Source organism: Gossypium raimondii, chromosome 11 (genome assembly GCF_025698545.1).
Source record: "Gossypium raimondii isolate GPD5lz chromosome 11, ASM2569854v1, whole genome shotgun sequence".
Taxonomy (NCBI): Eukaryota; Viridiplantae; Streptophyta; class Magnoliopsida; order Malvales; family Malvaceae; genus Gossypium; species Gossypium raimondii.
The window spans coordinates 52013580-52038684 of record NC_068575.1 but is presented as its reverse complement, the minus strand read 5'-3'; the positions used below and the strand labels follow the sequence as shown (position 1 = coordinate 52038684).

The 25105-nt window shown below is 33.5% G+C and overlaps 2 protein-coding genes across 2 annotated transcripts; one reads left to right on the top strand and one right to left on the bottom strand.

The window, feature by feature from the left end:
• The first annotated feature begins 9762 nt into the window (after window positions 1-9762).
• LOC105803102 (transcription factor BHLH42) lies at window positions 9763-14769 on the top strand. The gene is made up of 8 exons (XM_012635101.2): window positions 9763-10277; window positions 10369-10623; window positions 11715-11811; window positions 12081-12095; window positions 12215-12271; window positions 12362-12881; window positions 13413-14266; window positions 14370-14769. The coding sequence occupies exons 1-8, from the start codon at window positions 10174-10176 to the stop codon at window positions 14448-14450; spliced, it is 1983 nt and encodes a 660-aa protein (XP_012490555.2). The 5' UTR covers window positions 9763-10173; the 3' UTR covers window positions 14451-14769.
• Window positions 14525-20287, bottom strand: LOC105803101 (general transcription and DNA repair factor IIH helicase subunit XPD). The gene is made up of 12 exons (XM_012635100.2): window positions 19470-20287; window positions 18870-19150; window positions 18507-18589; window positions 18007-18410; window positions 17364-17557; window positions 17063-17243; window positions 16718-16842; window positions 16359-16448; window positions 16120-16198; window positions 15945-16021; window positions 15377-15485; window positions 14525-15023 (listed from the first exon to the last, which is right to left on the bottom strand). Exons 1-12 carry the CDS (start codon window positions 20001-20003, stop codon window positions 14904-14906), a joined length of 2277 nt encoding a protein of 758 aa, XP_012490554.1. The 5' UTR covers window positions 20004-20287; the 3' UTR covers window positions 14525-14903.
• Between the last annotated feature and the right edge of the window lie 4818 nt (window positions 20288-25105).

Here is a 25105-nt window from a genome sequence, read left to right as displayed (position 1 = left end):
CAATTCCATACCCAATAACACAATTAGCCATTTACTAAATCAATATAAGGGTGACCCATTTTATGATTAATCTTGGGAAGTTGCCTTTTAGGGCCATTTTCTTTTCTTCCACCTCGGTTTTCTTTTTAAATGTCTCATCTTCATTATCATATTGACATGTGTTATTCTTTTACTAAAAAAATTGAAGATGTCGCATGCCAACTGAATGTCAATGGTTGGTTAGGTATGTTCTTAAAGAAGATAACCAAGTTGCTGACTGCTTGACTAAATTAACTTTAAGCTAAAAGACAAGTTTACAGGTGTTTGATGACATCCCTAATGAAGTGTTAAGAGCCCTTGGTGATATTTTTGCTTAAATAAAAAATTAGAGGTTATGTGACATTTACCTGGATAGCCAATGATGTGTTTAGCAATAATACACGTAATAGTGATATACCTAAAAACAAGCACAATAGGAAAAATGAACATCTTCTAAAAGGAGGCATACATCCGTACATTGTGTTGACATCTTTTAGGAGAACGCATTGGAGAAACGATGAGAACCAGGGAAGGAATTGGGGTTTTGGGTTTAAGAACAAATGGACAAACCAAGCCGTGAAAAAACAACTAACCTTCTTTTATCATTCAGAAGTTAGACGGATTAATAAGTAAATACAAATTGAAATCAAAAGCATAAAAAAATAATTTTAGATATAGAGGGGATGCTATTTTACAACTCCAAGTAAAATCATATTATGAGGCTTCAAAAAATTTATAGATATCCGTCAATAGTAAACTATAAAATTTTCCAAAATGTTTGGCTTGGGAAAAACTTATCAAGAAGATAGCACCTTACTGTTTCCATACACATGAAAGAGGAGGACTCAAAATCGATGCTTTTACCCATCAAAATATGATGTCCTCTAATTTTGCTCTAAAGTGTCAGATCCTGCACTACAGAGGCAGCCTTTGCCCAGAAAAATAATAAAATTGCATTTAATCTCTTTAAAGTTATATAAAATTATAAATTAATATAATGACAAGAAAAGAAGTTTTATTAAAATCAGTAAAGCAGAGACAAACAATAAGTGGAGATTCCACTGAGAACCAAACCAATGTAAAGCACGGCAGCTATGCGAGCAAAGGTGATGTGCGGTGCAGGTGCCTCTTCCATGCTTAATATGATTGAATTTGAAAAGATTATCTGTATCCGACTTGCTTATTATTAGCCAAACAATCTCCATTTTTTTGTCATCCAACAATCATCAAGTGGGGTGGCCTGCCCATTTGTTGGGCCAATGCCACAACGACGAAACGAATCTAAGACTTACTCATTTAATTGCTTAGTGGGGTGGCCTTCCATATTCTAGACATTACCTACGAATAGATCCACCCTACTGACCCAGCCAGAAAGGCCGAAACCATCATGAAGAAATTAAAAATCTTGGGCTGGCACTCGCAGCAACCAATTTATAAGAAGGTTAGGCGAAGATGGCAGATGCCTCAGCATCACAATTGCTCATGGAGCTCTTTTTCAGTCACGTCCCATTTATAGTCGCATCGGCTGCAAAGAGATGCAAACTCCAAATGCACACAATGTTGGAGAAGGGTATCACTAATTCATGTCTTCCCAATTATATTTTTAGGCTGAGGGCCTTCGCATCATGATTCATAATTTCTGCAAATATCAAATGATCCCGCTCAGCCCCATTGCAACTTTTGTACCAACTATTGTTTTTAATTGCCGCTTAATTAGTTTTTACAGTGGTTACCTCTCATCTTCTGCTAATCCCCTGTCTTGGACCAAAAGGTAACTCATTTTTGTCCTTGGTGACACATAATTTGGGATTAATTTTTATTGGATCAGAAGTGTTTAAAGTCAGCACTCTTAATAAATGAGTTTTTTCGAATTTCAAACTTGGGATTTTCATCTTTAGAAGATGAAAAGATTACCACCTTAACCAATAGCTCGTTGACAAGAGACATTGAAATTCTATTAGGAATATGGTTAAGCTCAAATCTGAAAAATAGAACCCATGATATATAGATCTAATACATCATCCAGATTCATGAACTAGACCCGTGAATGGACTCTTGAACTAGATTCATGAACTCATATATGGAGTCTAAACTCGAAAGGTGAGAAGTGAATCAACAAATGCCTCTATGTCTAATATAAAGTCCTGTAGAAAATGTTGGGGCAAAAATTGACCCACAACTTGGCTTATGATAAGATGTATTCGGCTGTGTTCCTTTGCTTGAGCAGAGCCCTCTGTATCACTTTATGAATGCTATGGTTTATTGAATCAGATGAAAGAAAAGCAAAATCTCATCAGCCTTCTTTTGAAGTTAATGCATGCTTGGTAGCGCAACAACAAAACATTTCACCAGGATTTGATGCGGCAGTCCAAAGCGCATTAAGCCCTTGCCCTTTCACAGTTCTGGGGCTCAATCTATGACCCCCCATTCCCTTGATTCATTAGTTAAACCTTGAACTCCGAAATCTATGAAGTATTTACTTATTATATCTCAACAACAAAATATTGAGTTATGAAATCCTTATAGGTGAGTTTAAAGTAAGATAGGTATCGTTAAAAGTGGTGATTAATGTGCAAGGCTTCTATTGGTATGTTGTCCAGAAGTGGATGCGAAAACAACGTTCAAAGAGTTGTTCTTGAAAATTAAATTGTTTAAATTTTAAAAAAAAATAATACCACTTCAATTTTAAGACGTTGGTCATTCAGTAATTTAGTTAGCAGAGAGAGCTCAACTCTAACGTGTAGATAAATATAATGGTGGAAAAGATGTAAAAATGTAATAATTGATAAATTAAACAGCGGAGAAAAAGGTGGTACCAACTTTGGGGACAAAGACGTGGGTGGGTGGGTAAATTGTTAGCTGTTACCAACTCTAAAGAAAACTTTCAACCAAATTAAGGTAGTCAATACGCCATGTGGGTTTTTTTCCGGTATTAGTATCTACTTACTACAACCTTTCAAGTTTCTTTTAAAAATACTTTTAATATCATATATACATTATAAATTTAAGTATAATAAATATTTTTTAATTTAAAAATTAAAATTTTGTAGTGATACAAGTCAATATTGATTACAACATTAAAATTAAAATTAAAATAAAAACCATATGTATGGATATAGGTGCTACTATCATGAAGCAAACCCTAGCAAATTGAATTGTGAATCAAAGGTGGATAAATGAATATTGCAATATAAATGTGAAGAAAGTGAACTTATATTACATTCTAAAATGAAAACTATGGAATTACATAAATGAATATAGAAAATTCGCTTATATTTTATTTATTCTTGAGTGGGGGCGGTGCCCTTTGCCTTTTGCGCCTGGTATGTATATTGTAATTATTAGGACAATACTTTTGCTTTTGCACAAAAGAATGGAAACGGGTGAGAAGCAAGAATATGAAAATATAGAGCAGACAAGGAACTAGAAGTTATGGGACCAGAGCAAGTGAAACACCATATTCTAGGGTTTCGGTAAGGAGAAATTGTTTTCCATTCACATCCCAATTTAATTTTGGATTGCATGAAATTGTTTTCCATCAAATCCAAAAAATTAATGCTTGGGGGTGTAATAGGAAAAAGCATTACAGAAGCATACCAATTTGTGGGCGGGAGAAAAGGAGTGAAATGAGGGAACCAACCATCTGCCACACTCTCCGCTACAGCAGAGGCTTTCTACAGAAGCCTTTTAAATATTATATTTCTCCTCGAATGCAATTAAAATTTATATTAAATCATTTGTTTGATGAATTAATAAATATATGATGAAAGTAAGTATTGATTTTTAAGACATTATTTATCTTTTAATTTCAATCTTATTCATATAATATTTCATATCATTTTGAATGGTTTTAGATAAAATATAAATATGGTAATTTAAATATCTAAAATTTTCTTTTAAAAATAATTTATTTTAATTTATAAATAAAATAAAGTCAACTTAATTTTTTTAACATTACGTGATAAGTATGCACCTATTTACTTTATCTTATTCAACAATTTTTTAAGTAATAAATCAAATAATTTTATAATTTAAATTCAGTATTTAAATTTTCAATACTTAATTTTTCAATTTATCAAACAACACTTAAGTAAAAAAATTAAAATGATTGTCTAACCTATCTAAAATCTTCATTGATTTATTAAACACACCCTTATATAAAAATTCAAATATTACGATAATAAAAATTCAAATCATAATTAAAGTGTTTTTTATCAAATTCAATATACACCATAATTTTGCTTCATGTAGTTAACTTAAAGTAATATTATTTAAATTAATAACTATTTAACATATATAATTTATTTTAACAATTCAAATATAGTGGTAATAGAACTTTTTAATCATTATTAAATTATTTATAAAAAATATAAAAATTTACTATCTAAAACAAAATTAATGTAATGTTTTATTTTTGTTAATTGAAAAAAAATAATATAAAATTCGAAATTTTATTTAGTATTATATAAACTCATTTAGTAACTTTTTTAATAGAATTAGAATGCTTATTTATAAGCCTGGTATATTTTCTTATTAAGCAAAATTCTAAATTAATTATTTTAATGAAACTGAAACTCTAATTTAAAAATGTGAAAATATCAAATAAAAATATTTAAAATGACAAACTCAACACTATAACAGGCAATAAAAATGATATTCGTCGGTTTAAAATTTTTCTAAACTCATACTTTTATATTTATATTTATATTTATATTTATAATTTATTTATTTTATTAATAAATTAAACTTCAAATAAAAACTATTTATTGTGCAGCTTGAGCTAATTTTTATTTTTAAAATAATTAAAGTTTGTGGTTTTAATAAATTAATGCTACATTTGAGTTGAGTATAATTTTTAATATGAGTTACTAATAAATTAATTTATTTGGTTTATTATATTTGAAGTTTAAACTTTTACAGCACGTTTGGTTCGCTGTATTGGAATAGAGACGTAATGGAATAGAGGCGTAATAGCAAATCAATTGTTTGATTGAATGTAATGGAATAGAGGCGTAATAGTAATCTTGTGTTTGGTTGAATGGAATAGAGGTGTAGTAGCATAATGAAAAAAACTAAAATGACTAGAATACCCTTAGTATAAATTTGTATGGGTAAATGATTATTATTGTTATTTAAATTTTAATAAGATTATTAATATCAATAATAAATAATTTAATCATATTGATTATTATTAAATATATTATAATTAAAATATATAATTTAAGAAAATTCTTAATAATCAATATTCTTATATGAATTTACTCAAATCATAATATATGATACTATAAAATATAATTTAACATAATTATTATTAAATATATTTTAATTAAAATATATAATTTAATAAAATTCTTAATAATCAAAATTCTTATATGAATTTACTAAAATCATAATATATGATAATATATAATTTACTAAAATAATTATCACTAATAAATTGTCTTATATGAATTTGTATAATTTAAAATAATTATTATTAAATATAATTTAATAATATATAATTTCATAAAATTCGTGATTAAATTTTCTTATATGAATTTATATAATTTAAAATAATTAATGTTAAATATAATTTAATAATGATATATAATTTCATAAAATTCTTGATAATAAATTTTCTTATATGAATTTATACAATTTAAAATAATTAATATTAAATATAATTTAATAATAAAATGTTCTTATATGAATTTACTAAAATCAAAATATAACTTGAGAATTATATTCGCATAAACATAATTAACTTATATTAAGAAAATGTTAGATGAAAATGAAATTCTACATCATAATCCATATGTTATATAGTTTTACAACATCAAAAGTTTGAACATTGATTTTTAATTTGAACATTGATTTTTAATGGTCAGAAAGAAATCTTCTGACCCATTCCAATCGCGCAACAGAAGGTAAACTAAAGAAAACGATCATTTGAGTTGGATGATCTGAATTTTACTCAAAGCTCGATACCGCTGATCGTTGGTTAAACCTTCAATTTCCCATAAGGTTGAATATAAATTTGAAGCTTTCTCTTCCATCTTTTGATATTCTTCTGACTTCTGCTGAAGTTGCAATTACACATTATCAAAAAAGTAGAATCTTTATCAATATATTTATAAATTATAAAATTTTTTCGTCTATAGCAATTTGCATAAATTTTTCGTCTTCGAAATTAAAATTTGTAGGTATATGTATAATTGAACTAAAATTAATTGTTGGTATTTGTTAGATTATAACTAAACTCATTATGATTTAATAAATTATAAAGCATGTTCAAATTGTAGCTTTTGCTTTTGAGTTCAAAAATACTTTTCAAAAATAATTATGATTTAGAAAGTTGTTTGTTTGGTATTATATACGGCTCTAACACTTTTGAGAAGCAATTTAAGAAGTAATACTATTCTAGGCTTAATAATTATTAATCAAATTTTTTATCAAATTTATTACTAATCATTAAATTTAAGGTAAATTGCACCTAAGGTAATTAAATTGTTAATATATTTACCTAATGTGTCTCAACATTTCTAAAAACTTAAAAGAGAAACTTTAAAATAGACCTTCAAATTAGTTAACTAACTATTAAATAAACATTATAAATGTTTTTTTAAATTTTATTTTTAGACTTTAGAGATGCAAAATTATTAAAATCAATCTTGTATAAGATATCTTTTTCAATTAATAAAATAGCTAATTCATTCAATTTTGTTGAGATATTGTTAATCTTCAGAAGATTTTATCAATTTTAATTTTGAGAACATTTTCTCCGTTGATGTAACAAAACATGAGTAATTAACATTATACGCATTTGAAAAGGAATAAACTCTTTATGAATAATTATGTCAATTGAGTGCCATTTTATAATTTGATAATTTATTTGAAAATAATATTATAATCAATTCAATTAAATAAGAAATTTGAATATTATTATCAAGTATAAAAATTTACGTTAGCATTTTAATCGGTTGATGTACCGAATTATATTTTAATTAAAATATGAAGATTTAAACTTAAATTTGGACATTATATAAGCATCGAAATTGGAACTTGATTGATTGTTTATACATAATTTAAAAATAGAGAGCTTATTATATAAAAAAGCCTTGTAAATTAATTCAATAATTATTTGAGTCTTTAATAATAACAACATAATTAACCCTTAATCGAATATCTACCTCTACCTCAAGTAACTCTTTTACAGCGTTTCATTTCAAAATCTAAAGAATAACAGAACTATATCATACCAAACTTGCAATTAATAATCCCCAAAACAAACAGGAACCAGAACATATCAAGAACAATATCAAAACAGACGCAACAATTTCCAGTGTCATCTTCTAGTCACTAACAACAACTAAACAATTTCTGAATTGAAAAAACAGCACTAACAACATTTTCCATTGTAAACTCTTTCAAACAACAGCAGAGTATCACAAAACTGTCTGAATTTAAATGGCAATTCACAAGTCTGGATCAGTCAGTAAGCTAACTTAGAAAATAAAGCCGTAATTGCTCACTACCTCAAGTCTGCAGTTAAGCTTATTAACTTTGATTGCAACCAAAATGAACCTAATGGTTCTGTACTACTACCTATGAAATAATAAACATAGCTTAAACAACTTCATATAACATACTTGCATGCCTTAAAAGTCTTTGGATTACATAACAAAGGAAAAGAAACAACAATCTTCCATGTATCAGATGTAAGATATCTATCAAACCCAACACCATTCCACCTAAGCTAAGCAAACTGGAACCAAATCTAGCCAAAAGAGCAGAGCATTACTAACAACAAAATATAAACAGACCAAACAGACCAAGACGCAACAACAACTAAAATTACGCAAATAATATTTGTTTGGAATTTGAGCAGATTAAGTATGCCAAACAACAACTAAATAATCATAAAGCTTATTAGCATGCCAAAGAACAAAAACAAAAGATCGAAAGCAGTTAAGTAGGAATAGCAAGGGAGAGCAGATTCGTCCCCTAAAGTTTCTCTTCACAAATCGCAGAGGAGTTTTACTTGGGGAGGAAAACTAACCTGTAACCAGGGAAATCGGGGAAGAGTTCGATGAACAACAACCTGTAATGAGAAAAGGGAAATCGATTAACTCAAACAAATAATGCAATACAGGCAAGAACCGAAACAAATAATGCAATACAGGCAAGAACCGAAACAAACTATTTAGCCCTAAAATTATGTCTTTCAATCGAACATGCAAAACAAACTTTGGAAAAACCTCTGGAAAACTAACCGGGTAATGCAAAATCGGGGAAGAGTGCGATGAAGAAGGTGTCTGAAATAAGAAAAGGGAAATCGATTTGGGTTAGTGAACAGTTAAAATACAACAGTAAATCGGTTCCTCCTTCTTGATAAAATGAAGAAAATCAAAGAAACCCTAAACTCAAATCAATGACGGACTGAGTGGAAGGGAAAAGAAATTACCTGTGCAAGGAGGCGTCAGAGAATCAGAAGGTTGAGGACGAGGGCAAAAAACGGAATAGCAGAAAAGGGGAAAACACGGATTAGGCAATCGGGGATGAGGGAGCGTAATAGTTATTACGCGCAATAACTGCATAGGGGGGTAACCGATTACACGCGGAATGGGGTTACAGCGAACCAAACGGCCGTTTAGCAGTGGGCCCGCTGCATAGGGGGGAATACGCATGCATTCCCCCCAACCAAATGCGTTGTTAATGTTTGTTTCACTTGTATAGAACACACCCATCCTATCTTCTTCTAGAATTTTCTTAATAATATGAAACTTTCAAAATTATTGAATAAATAATTTCACAATAATTACTCAGCACTTTTCAAATGTATATATTTTATTTAAAAAAATAACTTTGTACAATGGAATTGAGGTAAAATAAGATTGGTTTCCTTAGTCAAAAGTAAAGTCAGAAATTCAATATTTGAAGTCAAGATGAAATATTATTCTTGGGTTAATGTATTTTTTCCTTGAATTAGGCATTAGGTTGATTTTTATTTTGGTTTATTTTAATATTTGAATTTGTTTTTTTGTAATTTTAATTCTTAAACTTAAATTCTATAAAATTGTGAAATTATATGACATAATTATCTAAAATTTTAAGAATTTTATTTTTGAATTATATATAATTTTAAGTTTGGAGTTAATTAAAAATGTATACCTTTTGACTAAATTGATTAGTTGTTATAAAGTTGTGATTGAATGGGCCTACCCAAATCAGCAATGTTTGTAAACTTGTTTTGGACATGATTCCAAGCGATGGTTTCCAGGGCTGTGAATAGCGAAGAGGACTGTCTTGCTAAATCAGGTGTGGGTAGGATTCTTGAATCAGGGCATGACGGTACTCTAATGCAATACCTCTGCCTTAATCAACTATTTTGGAGTTTGGACCTTTCATTTTCTTTATTTAAAAATATCAACGTAGGACGGGTGTTGGAAGGAAAAGAAAAATGAGATGAGAGCTTAACGCCGCCTCTGAGCTTAGTATAATGAATGAACAGTGATTGACAACGGCTAGTCAAGGCGCTCATTTCCCGTTTTGGATCCACCAATAATGTAGACAGTCAAGAACACACGCACGTAGCCCACAACTAAAAAGCACCCCGTAATGTTGTCAGCTCACATCAAACTGGCTGGTACACCGACCAGTCAAATTTCCATATCTCCAATAATATCACTTTTCTCGCTCTTTACGAACCCTAACTACTACAATATTTTCTTTTCTTATAAAGTTTATATTACATCAATTTCTAAGCTAACGATCCTTCAAATTCCTTTTATATATACATTTTGTTATTTTTAAAATCTCTGTCTCGTTAGAAAGTATGGGGTATATGTGTTGGGCAACTAAAACAAATCTCTCCTCAAAGTCATCTAGTATCTTTTGAATTTGTCTGTGTCTGATCTCTCACCTGTTGCTCTTTTTTCTTCTGCTACCCTTCCTCGGGCTCCTCTTGTCTACCCTTCTTTTCCTTTTCCTTTTTGCTCCTTTTTAAGGGGTTTTGGGGTTTGGGTAAAGGGTTTTTTGTGATTTTCAGCTGCAGATATCATGATATATAGGATGATTTTATGATTCTGCTTCTTTCTGTTTCTTCACTAGTATATAATATCCCATTTTTTTTCTTCTCATTTTCTGACATTAATATCCAGCTCAAATTTGGAGTGAATGGCTGTGCCGCCTAGTAACAGGCTTCGGAATATGTTGCAGGCGGCGGTGCAATCAGTTCAATGGACCTACAGCCTTTTCTGGCAAATTTGTCCCCAACAAGGGTGAATTTTTTCTTCTTCTTGGACTAGTTCTGCAATACAATCGATTTAGTGTCATTGGTTATAATGATCGATTTGAGTGTGTTTTAATTAGGATCTTAGTATGGTCAGACGGATACTACAATGGAGCAATCAAGACACGAAAGACACTGCAACCAATGGAGGTCAGTGCGGAAGAGGCGGCTTTGCAAAGGAGCCAACAACTTAGAGAGCTCTACGACTCATTATCCGCCGGAGAGTCGAACCAGACAGTCCGGCGACCATCTGCAGCGTTGTCACCGGAGGACTTAACCGAGTCCGAATGGTTCTATTTGATGTGCGTCTCCTTCTCTTTTCCTCCTGGAGTAGGGTAAGTTAAATTCTTTCCTATATAGTAGCTTACTAGCTTATAGTTGCCCCTTAGCACATTGACTTTTTGTGCTCAGTGCTCTCTTTTTCCTACCATCCGTTCCACTTTTTTCCCCTTCAACGTGAGTTACTTATTCTAGTGAACCCCAGTGCTGGAATCTGCCAATAAAAATGGGGAAAAAAAAAAAGAAAATTACGGGTGGGAAGGAGGATCTTTTTTGTTTTAAACTCTTTGTCATGATTCATAGTTTTTCATTCCAAGATATTAGGACCATTTATCATATAGAGAAAGAAAAGAAAACAATGAATAAAATTAATGGAGTAGCTCATCTTCCTCATTCAGCAATGGATAACTTCTCAGTGTAAGAAATGAGGTTTGGGACTGTAGTTACTAAAATGGTAAGTGAGGACCAATTGCGCTACAAACAATTAAGAAGAGTTAATGAGACAGTTGGGGATTCGTTATTGCAACAGTGAGTTTCAAGTAATTTATTCAATCTAAATAGTTCATCACAGTATTTCATGTTTGATGATGCCCTTGACATGTGGTTAGGTGAGAACCTTTAATGTCGTCGTCTTCTTCCTTTTTGGAGGAATAGTGACTTTTTTTTTTTAATGGTGAAAGAAAGATAACATGCTTCAGTTTGTCTTTTGACAAATTTGATTGAAGAAACTACTCAAGAGGAATATATTCCACTAGATATTGTTCCAGATATTAACACTGAAATAGGTAAACTAGAAATTAGAATGTAATAAAAATAATAAACACTTGATTGAAAGTTGAAACCGACCTAAGCGACTACAGACAGTAAACGTTGTTCTCATGGCAGATGAGAGTCGTCCTGTCTTTGTACTTAGAACAGGAAATTTGAGGTAACACTGTTGTAGCATGATGAAATTAATGACAGGGGTAGGCCGCAATCACGTTCTGAAACTCTTCAACTTGGTCTCTAATAATGTGTTTGGTACCAAAAACAGATTAGTGTATATCAATACCAGTACTGTGTTTTGATTAACCACTGATTTATTTCAAACACACACACACATATATATATATTTACATGGCCGGGATGTGATAAATATTGTGTACAGGTTGCCTGGAAAGGCATATGCAAGGAGGCAGCATGTATGGCTTACGGGTGCAAGTGAGGTTGATAGTAAAATTTTCTCAAGAGCTATTCTTGCTAAGGTATTGTTGCGACATTGCCTTTTGCTTGTACTATTTTATAACTAATAAGGACATAATTTTCTTACTTAATGCAAGCGTCTCAACTAATTTTATAAATTACTTGAATTTGGAGGGTTTTATAAATTACTCTTGGCTTTTTCATCACTATTAATGAGCAGCAGTTCATCATGTGCTTATTCTTCATCTTGTACCTCAATTCAGTGCACTAACTACGTTGTATCTTCCTGTTTGTCAACATAAATAAAAATGGCGCCGTACGGTTGCAATAGAGTGCTCGTATACAGGTACCTATATCTGTTATTGGACTCATGCAGATGCAGTTTAAAATTAAAATGCATCATTCTTTCATATATTATTAATTTAATTATTGATTGACATTGGTTTATGTTGTATATTGTTGTAGACTGTGCTTTGCATTGCTGTCCACGATGGTGTTGTTGAACTTGGCACTACGGAAAAGGTAATAAAAGTTTCCTGTTTGTGTCACTAGAAAATTCTTCCGTCAATCTGCTGATATTGACAGTAGATAGTCCGCTTGATTCCATTTCAGCTCCAAGAGGATCTAGAGTTAGTCCAACATGTCAAAACCTTCTTCACAGATGATATAATTCGTAACCCCAAACCGGCTCTCTCCGAACACTCCACTTCGAACCCCGCCGATTACACTCGCTTCCACTCTCCTGCACTTCCTCCTACGTACGCAGCTGCAAACCCTAACCTAGACGGCAATGAAGAAGAAGAAGAAGAAGAAGAAGAAGAAGAAGAAGAAGAGGAAGAGGAAGAAGGACCTGAATCAGACTGTGCCGAAACGGATCGAAATAGCCGCCGAATGGTGAGAGTAGCAGCTGAGCCAAGCGAGTTAATGATGCAGTTGGAAATGTCGGAAGACATGAGGCTAGGGTCACCAGACGACGCATCAAATAACTTAGACACAGATATTCACATGGCAGGCGTAAGTCAAGCAGAGAAGCAGCGGCGAGCCGAGTCGTTTAAAGCCGAGTTGTGTAGGAGGTGGGAAATGGTACAGGAGGAGGAGGCAGCAAACAGTGGGCTTGAGTCACGTTATTCAGGTAAAAAGACTAGAATGGAAAGTTGGGAATGGGAGAAAATACTTTGTAGAATATTGTTGGCCAATAATTAGAAATATAGTACAAAATCTTAGTTGTAGAATTCAGGGTTAATAAATAGATTTGCAAACAGTGGCCTTTTCCTGTCACTTCTCACTCACACAAATCAAATGAGGGTCCTTTTGGTATGGTGGGGCTTGGCTTACTGCATGGGGAGACTTCCAAGTTTCTTCAGCATAAAATAATGATTGATGTATTATTGCTCCAACTCTGATCAAATTTCTTCTTCATAGTTATTTATTGCAAGCTGCCAAATGACTGTACACAAATCGAAATTTCAACTACCTTTGTTTATTTCACCCGCCCCGTAGAGTTCAATGTTTATTATATTAACTGTCAATGTTTTTGTCGGCATTTTTATGGGGAAAATTGAAAGGCTTCCCGGTAATCAACCAAAAGATTTTGGAGTGCTTTTCGTTTAGTTTAGTGTGATAAAAATTATCAGTTGAAACTTGTTTTTGAGTTATTTTGTAGGGCTACTGCCGATGGATGGACTAGCACAAGAAAACACCCACTATTCTCAGACCGTCTCCGCCATCCTCCAAGGCCAACCAACCCGTTGGGCCGACTCATTGCCAACCTACTCAACGGAATCAGCGTTTTCCAAGTGGACAATCCGTTCAGACCACCACCAGCTCCCAGTGGCCCTCGAAGGAGCGTCCTCCCAGTGGCTCCTCAAGTACATTCTATTTAGTGTTCCGCTCCTCCACAGCAAATACCGCGACGAGAACTCACCCAAGGCACGTGACGCCGATGCCGCCGCCAGGTTCCGCAAGGGGACCCCGCAGGAGGAGCTCAGCGCCAACCATGTACTAGCAGAGAGGAGGCGACGGGAAAAGCTCAACGAACGGTTCATCATATTAAGATCCTTGGTTCCATTCGTTACCAAAATGGATAAAGCTTCCATACTCGGGGACACCATCGAGTACGTCAAACAGTTACGTAAAAAGATACAAGAACTGGAAACACGAAACAAGGAAATAGAAGCCCATAACGAACGGCCAAGATCAGCAGATTCGCTGCAGAGAAGTGGGGTAACGGTGTCGGAGAGGGCACGATCATTGGGTCCAGAACCAGGGCGGGAGAAAAGGAAGATGAGGATAGTGACAGAGAGTAGAGGTGAAGCTAGGCCAAAGAAGACGCAGCCCGAAACGGCGTTGGAGGTGTCGATAATAGAAAATGACGCGTTGTTGGAGTTGCAATGCGAGTATAGGGAAGGGTTGTTGGTTGATATAATGCGGATGCTGAGGGAACAGCTTCGAATTGAGATAACGACGGTTCAGTCTTCTTTGAATAATGGAGTGTTAGCAGCTGAGTTGAGAGCCAAGGTAATTTAATTCTCCACCTAATTGTTATATCTTTTCCTTTTGGGAATAAGGCTGACAGTTTTGTGTACCATGTTTACCTTGTGAATGGTACTTACATTTGCAGGTGAAGGATAATGTAAACGGAAAGAAAGTAAGCATAACGGAGGTGAAGTGGGCCATAAATCAAATGATACCTTCATTCTAATCCACATACTTTATCTCCATCTTAAAATTATTTACAAACAGGAGTACAAATTTTCCCAGGAATGGGGAAGGATATTATGAGGTTGAACTGCAGTAATTCCTTATAACTGTAAATTTTAACAGAAAATAAAATGAAATGTTGCCAGAAACAAACCTGTTCATGTACATTGTTTAAAATCTCCTCTCATCTTCAAGGGGGATGAGCTAATCTCATTCAAGTTCAGTGTGCATTGTACGGGGTGAATCCCAAAACACTAGAGGGATTACAAAAATTGTTGTGTGTATGTGCCATTGCCATAGGCTATATGTTTAGCATTCAATACTCGGCTTCTCAGTTTACAAAACTTGGTGATAACCTTGATACTTAAAATGGATAATACATTGAGGTGGACTCAAAACTTGTTCATGGCAGAGACATCTCTTCCATTTCTGGTTTTAATGAGCAGAGAATTCCTTAATACAACATTTCATCCATGCCTCCATCCCCCATCTTCTCCAAATCTTCTTCTGATAGTAATGTCTTCCTACCACTGCCACCGATCTTCTCATAAGGTTGAGCCATTTTTCTTAGGAACTGCACCCACCGAGAATAAAATGAAAAGCAAATCTTAGGGCATCAAATATATATCGTAAACAACCAAGGACTAATTCAGATACACAAATTTTAGCTTAAGCCATAACAAGATTTCAACCTTCTTTAGGAGTCTAGGTTCTATATATATGATTCCAATCCAAGCAGACAATTCATTATGTGCATTTTTCTTTTTAGTATTAAAAGGCACCTATTGAAGACACCATATGCCTCAAGTAAATGAACTACATCAGAGAAAATATCAGATAATATACCTAACTATATTATATCTAGAATGACATTTATCTTTCTCCAAAGTGCTAACAAAATACTGAACAATGAACAAGGGGGAATACCTCTTTTGCTATATGTAAAGCCATGTCGGTGCTCAAATTCAGGTTCACATCTCGTAAATGAGACAGTATCCAGCTTGGTAATTTTGAGCGCTTGTCATGTCGGCTATACCTGCATTCATCCACTAATTCAGAAGACGGGGAAAGTAGGAAATCTCCCATGACTTAATCAGCCAAAAAGGAGAAGAGTAAGGTATAAAAATCTCCATGTGTTGTCCAAAACGTCTCTACATTTATCATACAGAACCCTTGTAAAAAGGAGATAGGTTTCATGAAGAAATAACAAACTTTCAGGCTCCCCTTTAATAGCCCTGGCAAGTAATCTAACAGAAGAATAGCTTCAACTGTTTTAAAACATACTGTGTTTATTCTGTTAACAATTCAACATTGCTTTTACAGTTGCAAAGTTTGGACGGAGGGCATCTCAACCATAAAATTAATAAAGACGATAAGAAGTTAAAAACTATAGGTTGGAATGATTTGCCGCTAACCAGAAAAGGCAATACTTCTAGCTCAAAGACAGAATTTTCAATCTCAATATACTAGAAAAGGAGTAAGGAGATACATATACCTCTTATCAGCAAATATCATCATCCCATAATCCGCCTTTGAACGGATAACTCGTCCCACACATTGAGCAGCTTGCCTCTGTTTCAAAAATCACGTAGTCAACAAACCGTTGTCATATTTCATAACTATATGTTTAGGAAATGCAAGTTTATTCAGGAAAATGATGGATGTAGTACCAAGGCATCAAAAGTAAGAAAATCTCCTTCCTTTATCTGGAATGTGTCTCGTAAGTACTCCAACCTTGCCAGCAATATTCTGAAAGGAAACCGAAGTTTATTGATGTGCAGGCAAAGAAAACATAACTTGTGATAAGTTCATTACTATAAAACCATTGTACCCATAGATTGCCTATGGCTACAACTGCAAAAGGCAAACAGAAACCAGAAAGGTGATTAAATTATTGGATGAAACTCACTTGCTTAATGTATACTGGAATGGAACACCAAACATTATTACTAGTCTGCCATAATGTCGATCAAAATCGATACCTTCAGCAACCTTTCCCCTGTAAGATACATAAGCATTCAAGGGATTTATCAAGATGTGATAAGTTACTTCCACCTTTATTTCTACTAAATAAACTACAAGTACAAAGTTAAAATGATGAAGACAACTGGTTTTGGTTATTTGCATTGCACCAAACATAAAAAACCAAGAATGGCCATAAGAATGAATATAGGCCAATGAACCAGTCTAACTGACACCAAAAACATAATAGAATTACCTGCTCTACTAACAAAGATTCAAAGTTATACATTTCATCATCAATAGTACCTGGCAACAGAAAAAAACACTGCACCTCTTCCACAGTCACAAGCCTTGCGATAATTGTCTAGAGCCAACGTGGTTTCTACAACATCTTGCGTCTCAATGAAGACAAGCTTATGTTGCATTATTTCCTACAATAGATGGATTAAAAACGTTTTGGGAAAACCATATACATATGCTTCCAGTATAAAGAAAGGTTATTCTCAAGAACCAGCCTATATAAAGGAGACAGGAAAAGATATAAAATAAGGAAAGAAATAAAGGAAAAGCAACAAGGGCAAGAACCAGAATGGAGCGAAAGATGCCCAAGTTCTTTGCACAATTTAAGAAGAGAAGCCAAAAGATACTAACCTTCAGAATTCCACTATCATTCCAAGTGTTAATGATTCCATCCATGTATGAATAACTGACAAAGAAACAGACAATTCCATCAGGGACAACAGAGACCATCTCCAACAAGAGTTTCCCATAATTCCTCACAACACCAGGGTCACTTCGCATATCAAATTTGGTACTAACAGGAAGCTGATCACTGCAAGAACAAACCAAATACAAATTGACACATAATAACTATATTCATAAGGCTTAATATCTTACAAGTTACAAACTTGTAAGTGTTCATAAGCAAAGGGAAAAGATTACAACTGCCCACCTTCCACGTGTGAGAACCATTGGACATATGCAGTCTCTTGTCAACGACATTGTAAAGCTACGACTAACAACTGGATGAAAGTTAAGAAGGCGTGGGTACAGATCAATTGGGCTGAGTGTGCCAGATGTAATGACAACGGATTGGAATCGGTCAAACACAGGCTTTATGGCAAGCGAAGCATCATGACAGCTAAGCTGGAATGCCAAATCATGAAGATTAGTATATTAACAGCTTAAATAATATCAAATACTATTGTGAGTGAAAAAAAAAAAAAGAGAGTAGGAATCACAGGTATGCAAGCACTGGAAAAGCCATAAATTAGACCCCAGTGAGAACAAAGGCATACAATGAGAACTAAAGTCAACATGGAAGACAAATCATCTAGATGACCACCTCAAACAGATAGATATCATGAAATTAAATATTCTGTATAAACATATAAGGTAAAAGGAATAAAAATTTACCATTTTGACTTTCTTACACTGAACCTTCCAAACATACAGTCTCAATAACAATAGAGATTTGGGAAAAATATCATTAGCATGTAGGGACAAAACCCTTACGTTATTTTGAGATTTCTGGAAGTTAGCCAAAATACTGAAACATCAGTAATTTAGAAAAGAGAAAAATAGCAAAAACCAACCTGCAAGATAGGATCTGGAATATGTGGCATTCTTTCATCAAAAGGTTCAATAATAATTGAAAATCCACGACCATAAGTGCCTACAAGAGTTGCAAAATCACATATTGTTTGGATGTGTAAGAACTCATCTGTGTCAGTAATTTCTAGAGTCAACATGAGTGAATGCAGACGGTCATAACAGAACTTCAATGTTTTCTGGTCAATTCCGGCATGACTATTGATAGATGCAACAAAGCTAACTGGGCTTTCTTTCTCAACATTCTCGGTGTCTAGTCGGCCCCTTAGATACTGAACTAATCTACGTAGGACATGCAAAAAGTGCTCAGCTCGACGGATATTTCCAGGCACAGCTTCCTTTAGAATATCATCAGGCAGTGCAGGATTTGAAAGCCAGTTGTCAGTGACTGCATAAAGAAGAGAGAGAAATGATAATCTGGAACCATCATTAAATCAAGAGTCATGCTAAAAACATCTACAAAAAAGGCTTCCATTCCACATACTAGGTAGGTTTCCTCTCAATGCCAAACCCTCTACAAGTCGGTTGTATTCAGCACGAAGTCGGCTTGCATCAGTGGCCTTGAACCTTCCTACCATGATATACAATTTAAATAAACATATATAGAATTTCATATTGAGAAGTTTAAGGGGGTGATACACTCAAGAACTAATATAAAATTGCTCCTAGGAAACTACTTGACACATATAGAAATTTCGACAGTGAAAACGAACAAGTGCAGTAAGTCCCGATACTTGAACTTCATATGTTCTAGTGCCCTATCAATCCAATTAACCATCTAATTTAAATCAAAATGGTAAATTTCACTGATGTAATAAGAAACTAACCGAAGAGAAAGAAAACATACCTATCAATCTCTTGACTTATCCTATTAAGATTCCTTGTAGCTCCTTCAAGTGTCTGTCTCCTAACACTAACACTAAGTGCTTCAATACACACATTGTCAATATTATGCGCCTCATCAAACACCACAACAGACTCCTTCTGCATTTCCTTTGATATGATCCCAGCCACCTTTGGATCAAGTAAATACTGATAACTATAAACGACCACATTAGCAAACTGTACCATATGTCTGGCCAAAAAATACGGACACCACCCTTTCTCCTTCCCAAACACCCTCAAGTCCTACAAAGACAATGCCAAATACAGAGAGCATAAAAATATAACATCGGTTAAAACATAATTAGACTATATAAATGCAAAATTGTTCCTTTTGTTATCTAAAAGAATTATTTGTTGTTTCACTTCTAAGAAGCAATTCTTCAAATAAATTGTTTGTTTTTTAATTGTCGCACATTTTGCTCTATACTTCCCTAAGCAAACAACGAAATGGTACTTTAAATATTCTTCAAGACTCAGTGTTCACAATTGAAACATATAATTCAAATAATGCATTTACCATTTATAATATAATTTATGAAAAAAAATACAAAAATTTGAATACCTGAAGGGTATAAACTCCAGGTGGCAACACGGCGGCAGAAGCAGCCCTCTCATAATTCTCAAAAAATTGGCATGTAGGCACATTGGGATTCTCCGCAGCCATAGCTCGAACCCAACTGGCCGTCAATTTCCTACACCCAGCATCCACCGAATCCCGGTTCTCGGCCGCTAAAACGGTAGGGTTGACGCACAAGTTCTTCCTCGAAGAAAGCCCAATGGCAAGAATCCTAGCTTGAGGACCCAAGTGTTTAATCTGATAATTGTGCAAAAGCTTCAATTCGGCAAGGGTTTTTTCCATCTCATGGACAGTGCGAGTACAGTAAATGAGCTTGATGGAGGTCTGGGGTTTGGAGAGGGAGTAGCTGGTGATGAGAGAGAGTAAGGCGATGGTTTTGCCGGTGCCGGTGGGCATTTCGAGAAGGCAATGGCCTTTGGCGTCTAAGGCTCGTTTTAGTTCGATCATGTAAGAGTATTGCTCGGGGTAGATGTAGTCATAGGGGAAGTAGACTGTAACGTCTTCGATTTGGAACTTCATGGTCTTTTTATTTTCTGAGATTTAATTTGTTTCAAGCGGGATTTATAAATGATGCAGAGAAAGTAGGGTTTAGAGATTGCAGAGAGAAGAGGGTGCTTGCTTGACTGTTGGTTGATTTTGCTAGAACTTGAACCGCCCTTCCGTATTTCACCTTTTTCTTGCTAAAACAGATAATAATAAACTGCGGTGGACCAATTGCTGGCCCGATCCCTCATATACTAGAAATGGTATCGACAAACTTCACTGCACTTGATTTGACTTGACTCCAAGGTTTCAACAACCCATCCGTATTTGAGTTCATCCAGTGGGAAAATCCATTTTTTAATCCAATTTAATCTATTTTAAGTGTTGTAATCTCTCTTTTCAAAACAACAATTGAACTGGGCTGTGGAATTGGCTGCTTTGTTTGTCCACTCCACAGGGAAATGGTGTTATTTCGAATTTTGCTTCTGAGGTTACTTAGCAGTTTCCCTAGTGCTGATGCGTCTGTTTGATCCATCAAACCCATTGCTTGTTTGCTGCATGATTTTCGACCTCAAACCTGTCTATAAATTATTTAAAGTTCTCTCTTCTTTTCCTGTTTCCATTCCCAAAGTTGGCCTTTGGTCGAGGCCTAGTTTGGGCTTTCCAGCCCAAAAAATAGATTACAAAACTTGACCCCTTCATTTGCTCTACTAACTCGTATAAACAACTAGATGGATGCTCTCTATTTTTTTGTTTATATGGTTCAAGTGAAAATGAAAAACTCTTAAAATAAGAACCTATGTTGCCATTCACATCCTTTATGCTTAATGAGAATGTTAAATTGGTAGCCCCATTGGCATTTCATCACCCACTTGAGCCATGCACCATGGTTTGTCATTGCTACGGTTTTTATTCATTTACTAATATCCCTTCTCTTTTTTTCTCTTCATTATCAACTACATAACCTTTCTCTTTCATCACCTCAAAATGAAAACAACTATATATATCCACTAAATTAAATAGTGGTATTAATTTCTCGTTGTCTATTATCCTATAAAAGTTTCACACAATCTTAATTATAAGCTTCACATAAATTAAAAGAAATAGCTATCACATTCATCATCAACATTCAACACACACACGTGTATACATATCTTAATAGTTGGTATTATATCGATATCATTCGTATTCATCAATATATATACTTTTTCGATTCTAAACAATTATCAAATAATTTAAGTTTTGTTCGTTAAAATTTTACGGTGTTTTGGCCGATATCAATTTATTAAATTAGTACAAAATGTGATATCTTAAATATTTTTTCTTAATTTTTTATAATTATGACTAGAGTTAAATATATAATTATCAAATTAAGGTAATTAATTATTTTGTATATAAATATGTTTATATTCATGTAACTAAAATATATTAAAAAGTTAAAAATTAAACCATAACTACATATAAAAGGTAATTAAAATGACATTGAAATATATTTTAGAAAATGATACGCTGACTAATGCAATAGTACAACCTCGATACATAAAAAGATATAGCACCCAAAAGCTTTTGGGTGGCCTTCTGTGAGCCATTATTTTATATATATATATGGGGCCCTTTCAGGGGCTTATGGCTCTCATTTTCCCTCACTTCCCTGTCTCTCTTTTTCTTAATTAAGAGTGTAATCCTATTCCAATCCAAATTGTTAACTTAAAAAGTTTGAATAGCATATGCTGCTTTTAAAACTCAAACGTGTGTGTTACAACTACAACAAAATTTGGTTTTAATCTCGTATAATCTTCGCAAATTTTAATTAATTTCTGAAAAGTTAAAGCATGGGACAACATTTTTGTACTACTTAGTGAGTGATGTAGAGGATAAATACAGGAAAGTGTTAGAAAAGCATAAAGGGAAACAAAACTGGATTAGATTGGTGATATGGATTAGGGTAGCAATGAAATAGATGTGGAGAGCAATGAAGTAGAATAGGTGACGTGAGGTGACATGAGTGGAAGACCACAAAAAATATTGGTGGGGGATGGATATCCAATTCTGGTTGGGCTTGGGGAGGATGAGGCCGACCAAATGGAAGGAAGACCTTTTCACTCTTTCATGTATTTGAGGATGTTAATTGGTGCGGGTGCGGTCCTCCCTCACATTGTCGAGTGTTTATGTGGTGCATCTTCAGGTATATATATTTGCCTTGTCATTCCCTACGCAATCTTACCTATATTTCCAAACCCAAACAGACAAAAAAAAATAATATCGTGAGTTTATTCGTCGATGTTGTAAGTGGACATGTGGGTTTTTTTTTCCTTTGAAAATAACAAAAAAATTTTTTTTTATCAAAATAGGCATGTGTAGTGGTCAATGCATGATTAAATCACCACACAATCTTGGCATTGGCTATCACGAAAACAAGTATTATGAAATAAAATATAGATGATCTCGACATTCATGAGTGATAAGTTTAAGTCAATCAACATATTTACTATCCATCTATCAAATCAATTTATTCAATAGTAAGAACTTGACACCCATGTGTTTCAATATCCTCTCTTATAAATATCTCACCGGTCTCTCTTTTATTTTCATTGTAAATCCTTTCAGAAAAATCTTTCAAACTTTCAATTCTAACAAAAAAAAACCCTAACTTTTTTACTTATTTTCCCAAAAATGATTGATTTAAGGTTTCAAGAAGAATCCATAACATATCACGCCATTGATATGGTAAATTTACTTTTTTTTTTAAATTTATTTTGTTAGTATGGGACTTATTTTAAGATTTACAAAATAAATATTGTTTTTTGTGATATTTTGAACAACAAAGAAATTGAGATATTCATTAAACTTCTTAGAGCATAATGGACGATTTGAGACCACTTAAACAATATTGGTTTATTTGTGACATTTACAATAATAACATATGAAATGATACGTGAAAACAAAAAAACATATATATATTCTATTTTTCATGCAAAGAAGCGATTATAACATAGGAATATGCCACTTTCATAATCAACCTTCCAATCAACTGACAATAATTGAAGCCAATTGCATCAAGGCAGAGCTAGAGTGTTAACAATTGTTGGTTGTTATGCCATCTAAGTCATGGTTTTAAAAATCAGACCTGTGGTTAAACTGGTTAGACCACTAGTTATTGATTTGGTTAATTCGATCACCGATCCAATTTTAAATTTAAAAATTAATAAAAATTCTTTTTTTAAATACACTAAAAACTATTTTAAAAAATCAATCCAACCACTGGTTCAACTGATTTTTTTTTGTCTCAGTTCAATTCCTTTGTCCAGACTAATACACTAATTGGTTCCTTGTCCAACCGACTGATCCGCTCTCCAACAACCATGGTCTAAGGAAGAGAAGAATTGGATGAAAATCAAGTGAAATGCACATGGTTGAAAATATTTGTTAAATTAAGTCCTTCACATAACACAATTGTGGAGAAAAATAAATCAATATGCCAAAGCTTGGATGCTTCGGATGATAAGAGGAATGATACTTCCAAACAAGTTGGCAACAATGTACAAACCATGTATCTTTCTCTACAAGAATCTTTTTATGCAACCAGAACATTCAATTGGGTCAATAACGTATTCGTACAATGTGCTTTTATAGGGTAACTTGATATTAAATTGATAAAATAAATGATTTTTATCTACTTTTTGCAAACTTGAGCATGGATAAGAATGTCGTGGTTAACAACTCTCTATTCCCATCAATAGGTATTCTCTCTTATTAAAAGGTAAAAATATAATAGTATTGAATATCTCAAAATATACGTATTAGATTATAAATATTCATAAGTTCCAATTGTATTTAATATTTCATCAAATTTAAGGGTCGCTTGGGTAATAACGATTATAGAAATGACCCTACTTGGATGCTACGAGAAATCGATCAACTAGCCAATCAAGAGGTACTTAGTTATTACTTAAAATGAACATAATTTTACTTATAGGAAATGTTTGCAATTTCTATGGAGATCGTACTTGGGAAACTCAATTATTGTCGTTCTATTAAAGACAACGTATGAGCACTTTGAGTTGTGAAGGTTGCTAGTTTCCATCATATGTTTCCACATTGTGGAGTGGCACTATCTAATCCGAGTGAAACAACCATATTAGTTTGTGCAAGATTTTTCGAGTGACCCAAAGTTGAGAGGGTAGGATAAGCATGCACGATGCGTTATGCTTTGGAACCAACGAGCTCAGTATTCCATCTATGGGAATATTTTCCATGGATGTAATTTTCGTTCTTCTAAGGCATATATCCAATGGTTTATGCAGATTGGTGCAAGATATAATGGTTAGGGAATGGTGCGTGCTATCAAGCGGTCAACAAGCATATCAGCAAAGTTGTGGTCTTGCAGCCCCCAACAATTCAATTAGATCCATTTATACAAAAATTTGACCCACAACCACATTTTGAAGCCAACTAGATCATATTGGCTCTACTTACAAGTAACAATTCGATTTACAATGGTACCGAAAAGTGAGATTTTGGAACCCCATTTTTGTAAAAGAAATTCGTAAATATTAAATATTAATATTTACGTGTATAATATAAAAATATATCAAATATTGGTCAAGAAATTTTGTCGATTAATAGTTAATTAAAGCCTAGGAACTAAATTGTAAAAGTTTGAGCTATAGAGTTTTAATTGTCAAAAGTCTCGAGGACTCAAATAACAATCAACCAAAGGTTCAAAATGGTAAATAAACCATTTTATATCATAGGATAATGGATGATGATCACATCCCGAAAATTAGGTTAATAAATCGAGGATTTGAGATGAACACTGAAATTAGGGTCATAAATAATTAATTAAAGTATTAAAATAATATAATTAAGTTTTATTTTATTAATTAATCTAAAAAAACTTAATTACGAGGTTTTATTTGAAAATAGTGTGTTTTAATTGAGTTAGGGCCTAATTGGAAAATGGGAGAAACAGAGAGTGACCAAAAGGGCAAATTGCTCAAATTTTGGATAATTAGTCTTCTTCTAGGAATTGTCATCGTCTTCTTCTTCCCTCTCTTAACCTAAACCATTCAAAAATTTTCTAAACCTAAAATCAGATAGTTCCTTCGAAATTAACTCATTTTTTTAGATTTATTAAT

Coding starts and splice junctions, on each gene's coding strand:
- LOC105803102 (XM_012635101.2), top strand. CDS start 10,174: ATGGCTGTGCCGCCTAGTAACAGGCTTCGGAATATGTTGCAGGCGGCG. Junction 10,624..11,714: donor TCTTTTCCTCCTGGAGTAGG/GTAAGTTAAATT, acceptor TATTGTGTACAG/GTTGCCTGGAAAGGCATATG. Junction 14,267..14,369: donor CAGCTGAGTTGAGAGCCAAG/GTAATTTAATTC, acceptor TTACATTTGCAG/GTGAAGGATAATGTAAACGG.
- LOC105803101 (XM_012635100.2), bottom strand. CDS start 20,003: ATGAAGTTCCAAATCGAAGACGTTACAGTCTACTTCCCCTATGACTAC. Junction 16,843..17,062: donor ATGATAGTGGAATTCTGAAG/GTTAGTATCTTT, acceptor CATCTATTGTAG/GAAATAATGCAACATAAGCT. Junction 16,199..16,358: donor TTCCAGTATACATTAAGCAA/GTGAGTTTCATC, acceptor GTTTCCTTTCAG/AATATTGCTGGCAAGGTTGG.